The sequence below is a fragment of the Panthera uncia genome (assembly GCF_023721935.1).
Source record: "Panthera uncia isolate 11264 chromosome C1 unlocalized genomic scaffold, Puncia_PCG_1.0 HiC_scaffold_4, whole genome shotgun sequence".
NCBI classification, from domain to species: domain Eukaryota; kingdom Metazoa; phylum Chordata; class Mammalia; order Carnivora; family Felidae; genus Panthera; species Panthera uncia.
The window spans coordinates 98311072-98316963 of NW_026057585.1; the positions used below are offsets into that span (position 1 = coordinate 98311072).

General features: G+C 53.5%; 1 protein-coding gene across 5 annotated transcripts in view; it reads right to left on the reverse strand.

Moving 5' to 3' along the window:
* The window catches only part of H6PD (hexose-6-phosphate dehydrogenase/glucose 1-dehydrogenase), a 36843-nt gene extending 34219 nt beyond the window's left edge, over positions 1-2624 (reverse strand). The window contains exons 1-2 of one of the 5 annotated variants that reach the window (XM_049618835.1): positions 2434-2624; positions 494-643 (exon numbers count right to left, since the gene is read on the reverse strand). Coding sequence is in view for 2 of the 5 variants with exons in the window: in XM_049618833.1 (XP_049474790.1) it covers positions 494-643; positions 1059-1201 (293 nt within the window). In the remaining 3 variants the exon portion in view is untranslated. The other 4 variants (XM_049618838.1, XM_049618834.1, XM_049618833.1 and 1 more) reach the window with 4 other exon arrangements.
* Positions 2625-5892: the final 3268 nt, after the last annotated feature.

Genomic DNA, 5892 nt, shown 5'->3' on the forward strand with positions numbered 1-5892 from the left:
GGGGGGGCCAAGTCGGCCGGCCCAGCCGCCCCCTCCCTGCCCCACCCGAGCCGCGTCCGGTCTGGGAGCGCGGGGGCCCCCGCGGGCCTGGGCCCCAGACCACCGCGGCCTCGGCGCGCGCGCCCGCGCAGTCGGGCCGGCTCAGGGGCGCGCGCGCGCGCACGGTCAGGCCCCGGGCGACGGGCGGAGGCGCAGGAGAGACCACGCCCCCTGGCTCGGGGTCGACCGTGGGGTGGGGGGAGGCGGAGCCGCCCGGATGATTTCGTGGTTAGCGTAGAGAGGGCGGGACTTCAGAGTGAAGTGGGCGGGCAAGCGGCCGGCCAACCCTCCGCACCTGGTTCTGCGGTTCTGCGGTGCATCTTTAGGGGCTGCCCTCTGAGACACCCGAATAGCGGAAGGAAGTGGCGGTGTCGCGGAGGAAGCCTGGGAGCCGGGTGGCCGGGTCCTCCCCAGCATCTGGCAGAAGCTGCCGGACCTGGAACAGGTTACTTGCCTCCTCGGGCCTCGCTCTTCTACGTCTGTAAAATGAGCAGCTTGGTCCGTCTCACTTTCAGAGCCCAGAAGTCGTGATATAGGGATCAGAGAGCACGCTATTGCCGGGCCTCCACGTTCAGTTTCAAATCTCTGCTTACACCCGTGTGACCTTGAAGACACTAACCGGAGACTCAGTTACTTCGTCTGTACAATGGGACGATGAGAGCATGGCCTTTTCTCTAGGGTGGTGGTGAGGTGGATACGTGAGATAACACGGTCAGCTGCTTCTGTCAGCACCCAGTCGATGGCATGTGAGCCCTCTACCCCCGTCCTCACCAGTGTCATGCAGTATCTGACCCTCAGCCTGCAGCAACCTCCTACCTACTTTCTCCCAGCCCTACAGGCTGTCAGGGCCCCTAGTGGCACCCCAGCCATTAGAGAGGCAGCTGCTCCTTCCCGAGAGTGAAGGTCCCAGAGTGACCTCGGGCTAATTAAGGCAGGGCTACCCAGGACCACCTCCTGGATGTAGACCCCCCCATCCCTACTCCCAGAGCACCTTAGCTCCACCCCTTCCCCAGACCCACCTTCCTCCCACTGCAGGGACAGGAGAATGCATGGTCACCTCTGCGAAAGAGTGCAGAGCACCCAGGAGAGGGGATTCTGACTGCAGAGAAGAAAGCTTGTAGCAGCTTTTTCTTTCATGAAGGTTCCGCGAGAGGTAGAGCATTGAGAGTGAGCAGAAGGAACTTGGCAGTGGCCAGCAAAACTGTGTGGGGCCAACAGGCCTGATTACCACACAGGATATTGGGCAAGAGGGTTCCAGGAAGGCTGGGAAGCTGGAAGGGGCTGGGCCCCACTGTCATCAAGGCCAGGGGCCATCTGGGGGCCTGCAGTGAGCTGACAGCTCACTGCAGTCCCCACAAAGAATTCGGGCGGTATGCTGGGTGGGACCTGGGTGGGGGCATCGAGGAGCCAGGTACCCACTGGGCTGCCTCCACAGCTGAATGTGGGCAGGAGGGTCTAGGGGAGGGGCCAGGCAAAACAGTCTGGGAGAGGCCAGGACTCTTGGCCAAGAGCCCTTCCCATGTTCTGCAACCCTAGGTGCACCGTGCCCTCCCACAACTGTGCGAACTGGGGCTGAGGGAGGCATTATGGAAGATGGCAGGTGCCCAAAGACTGAGATGAGCCAAGGGGACCTTTCCTGGGTCCCTGTACAGCCATCATAAGGGTGATCTGCAGGTACCTTGAGGGCATCTTTAAAAAATTTCCCACAGGCAAGTCAACCGTAAGCAGCCCATTAAGAATATTCGCGTGTCCCCTTAGGTGTCAGGGGGGCGGGGTCTGCACCTAGGATGAAATGAGCCAAGGCTGTTACAACTGTCCTCCCCATCGACAGCTGCTCGTCCCAACTCCATACCTCCTAGTCTGACCTGGACCATCGCTTTGCCTTCTTTCCATCAGGAAAACACTTTGGTGTCATCGAGGTGTAAGCGTATTGCCCCCGCCAAACCCACAAATCTACAGCCTTGTCCATTAGGGCCTGTGATTGGCTTCTGCTCGTTTGCCAACCCGAAGCGTTGCTCATTTCTGTGCTGCCAGCAGCTACGAGACGCTCCAGGCGACATCACCGGGGACCAGGTGTGCCCAGAACCCTCCGAAGGAAGCCGGAAGAGAAGAGCAATGCCCCCCTCCCCCCACCACCACCGGCATCTTGCGGCCCAGACGGTGTCTGTGGCTTCTGACTTGTCAAAGAGCACCGTGGGGCTCTCTTCGCCAAGCTCTTTTTTTTTTTTTTTTCATCTTCCTAAACTGTGGGGTGGGCAGGAGTCAGGGTTAACTCAGCCCGCTTTACTTCACAGACATGGAAAGTGAGACCCAGCAAGATGAATGACTCACGAGAGAGGTCTGTGGAGTTAGAAAGAAAATCACGTGGTGGGTTCTATTTTCAGAACGACTCACCAAGTCAGCTCTGCTCGTTCACTCTGCTCTTTGCACCGGGAGGGGAGGGGGAGAACAGGTGTTGTGGATTTGCAGCCACAAGTCGAGTTTTTCACCCCCAGACATGAGAAAGCTCAGCGCTTTTTCTCCCCTAAAGACGGGCTTTGTGACGTCCGCATGAAGTGGCTGCAAACAATGTTTGTTTTTCTATTGCTGCGGTGACAACACTATTTAGTGACGTAAGCAGTGCAAACGTATTATCTTACAGTCCTATGGGTCAGAGGTCCCGCGTGGGTCTCCCTGGGCTAAAACCACAGGGTTGCAGGGCTACGTTCCTTTCCAGGGCAGCCCTTTTCTGGCTCATTTGGGTGCCTCCGGAAGTCAGTTCCTTGTGGTTTAGGACTGAGATTCCCGTTCCCTGGCTGGCTGTCCGCTGAGGGCCATTCGCAGCTTCCAGAAGCTACCACATTCCCTGGCATATGGTCCCTTTCCTCAGTCTTCAAAGCCAGCCACAGAGGGTTGAGTGCTTTGATCTCGCCTCCGTTTTGGGGTTCATGTTTCTGACCCTTCTGGGAAAGGGCCTCTACTTTTTAGAACCCATATATTAGATTGGGCACACTTGGATGACCCAGGATCATCTCCCATCTCAGAGTCCGTATCCTCAAGCACATCCGCAAAGTCTCTTTTGCCGTGTAAGGTGACATGAGCACAGGTTCCAGACATTAGGGCCTGGACATCTTCAGGGAGTCATTATTCTGCCTACCGCCAACTAGAACTTTCCAGACTCCTAAACCCTCTTGATTGTCCAGGATCTTTACCACATGACTTTTTACAAATACCTTTACTAAAATATAATTCACATACTATATAGTTTACTCATCTAAAGCGTACAATTCAGGGGCACCTGGGTGGTTCGGTCAGTTAAGCATCTGACCCTTGGTTTTGGCTCAGGTTACAATCTCACAGTTTGTGGGATAGAGCCCCCCATCAGGCTCTGCGCTGACAGTGTGGAGCCTGCTTGGGATTCTCTCTCTCTCTCGCTTCCTCTCTGCTCCTCCCTGGCTTGTGCTCTCTCTCTCTCTCTCTTAAAATAAATAAACTTACGTTAAAAAAATAAAGCGTACAATTCATCGGTGTTTAGCAGCCACAGAGTGGGGCAGCCATCACCAAGATCAATTTAGAACATTTTTATCACCCCAACAAGAAACCATGTACCTGTTACCCCTCACTCTCCATTTCTCCCCCACCATCTCAACCCTAGGTGGCCACCAATCTACTTTCTGTCTCTGTGATTTGCCAATTCTGGACACTTCATATATGTGGAATCATATAATGGGTGGCCTCTTGTGTCTGTCTATGATACACACACACACACACACACACACACACACACACACATAATGTATAGCAACATAATGTTTTCAAGTTTCATCCATGTTGTGGTATGTATCGATACTTCCTTCTTTTTATTGCTAAATAATATTTGATTGTATGGGAATGCAACATTTTGTTAATCCGTTCATCAGCTCATGGACATCTGTGTGATGGGGATTTCCACTTGGGGAGCATTATGAATAACGTTGCTATGAACATATGTATCCGTGATTTTCCGTGGACCTGGTTTTATTTCTCTTGGATACATACCTAGGAGTGGAATCGGCCAGTCGTACGGTAACTCGACAATTAACTTCTTGAGAAACTGCCAGAATGTTTTCGACGGTGGCTACACCGGTCTGTCTACATTCCCACCAATAATGTAGGAGAGTTCCTATTCCTCCACCTCCTTGCCAGCATTTGTTATCATCTGACTTTTTCATTCTAACCATCCTCGTGGGCGTGAGTTGGGATCTAACCGCGGTGTTGATTTATGTGTTCTTGATGGTTTTTGTCATTGAGTCTCTTTTCATGGGCTTATTGGCCACGTGTTTATCTTCTTTGCAAAAATGCCTAGTCAGGTTCTTTGCCCATTTTTCAACTGGGTTATCTTTTTATTATGGAGTTGGTAGAATTCTTTATATATTCTAGATACAAGTTCCTTCCCAGATGGATGGTTTGCAAAAATCGTCTCCCATTCTGTGGGTTGTCTTTTCACTTTCTTGATGGTGGCCTTCGAAGCATAAGAGTTGTAATTCTGATGATGTCCACCTGCTCTATTTTTTCTTTGGTGGCTTGCCTTTTCAGTGTCCTATTCTACAAAGGCTTTGCCTAATCCAATGTCATGGAAATATAGGCTTGCATTTTCTTCTAAGAGTTCAATAGCTTCAGCTCTTACGTTTAGACTCTTGGTCCGTTTTGAGTTGATTTTTGTATATGACCTGAGAGGCAACGAGTCTAACTTCATTCTTTTGCATGTGGATATCCAGTTTTCCCAGGATGCTTCGTTGGACTGTTTCATAAGATGCTCCGGAAACATCTGTTTGGATAGCTGTGCAATGCTGACGTGACCGAAGTCCCTGCCCAGTCCGGTGAGACAGACCCTTGGCAGACCGATGCCTGGCAAATAATAGTCCCTTAAAAAATGCTTGCCAAATGAATGTGGTGGAAGGTGGGGAGCCAGCCCTACCAGGTTCGGGTGTTGGCGGCCCCTCCGCTTGGCGCGTGGCCGTGAGTCACTCTGAGGGTGTCTTCTCGAAGCAGCCACCTGACAGGCGGCAGTCAGCAGTCGGAGGAGGTACATCAGTGCCCTTGAGTAAGAGAGGTAAACCAATGATGTCACTAGTGGCTGAGCCAGGTCTCAGGAAAAAAAAAAAATCCCAAATTTTGTTTTGAGGCTGCCTGGGAGGTAAGGGGTCGAGGGAAAAGAAGAGAGAGGGCTGGGGAGCAGCCGGCTGAATGTGAACCAGGACAGGGGACCTTGAGTAACAAAGCGAGGGGCTCCGGTGCTCAATCAAGGTCAGGGTTTCTTGCCTCAAGCTTCAAGAGGCAAAAGCACAGAAGAGCTCTTGGCTGGCAGATGAAATGAAAAGATAAGGCTGCTGGCAGCCACCCCAGACATCTCTGCACCAACAAACGCTGCATCGCATCCTTCGGGCCAAGTGGGGTTGCAGCGTGGGGACGGCCAAGCTTCTGGAGCGGGCGCCGGAGGAGCCTGGGGTCTGGGGAAGGACGGGGCACCCTTGCAGGGGAAACGTGATGGTCAGCAGGACCTCACGAGACAGAGGCCGGCTTCCCGTTGGCCTCTCCAGGAAGCAGGCACCGTCTGCCTTTCCCAGCCCTGACGCTGCAGTTGTCTTGTCTGGGGCCGGGAGTTTGGAAGCCTCTGGTGAGCCAGCAGCTCCCAGGAGGCTACAGGGTCACAGCAGGGGATACCTCCACAGTCATCGGCCCCCTCCACCCCTCCCCTCTGCAGCCGTGGAAAGACAGGTAAGGCGCCCCTCATTCATCTGTCCGGTACTCACGACATGCCAGGAGTCTAGGCTCAGGGGAGGCAACTGTGACCAAGGCCCCTGTCCTCGAGGAGCTTCTATTCTACTCCAAGCG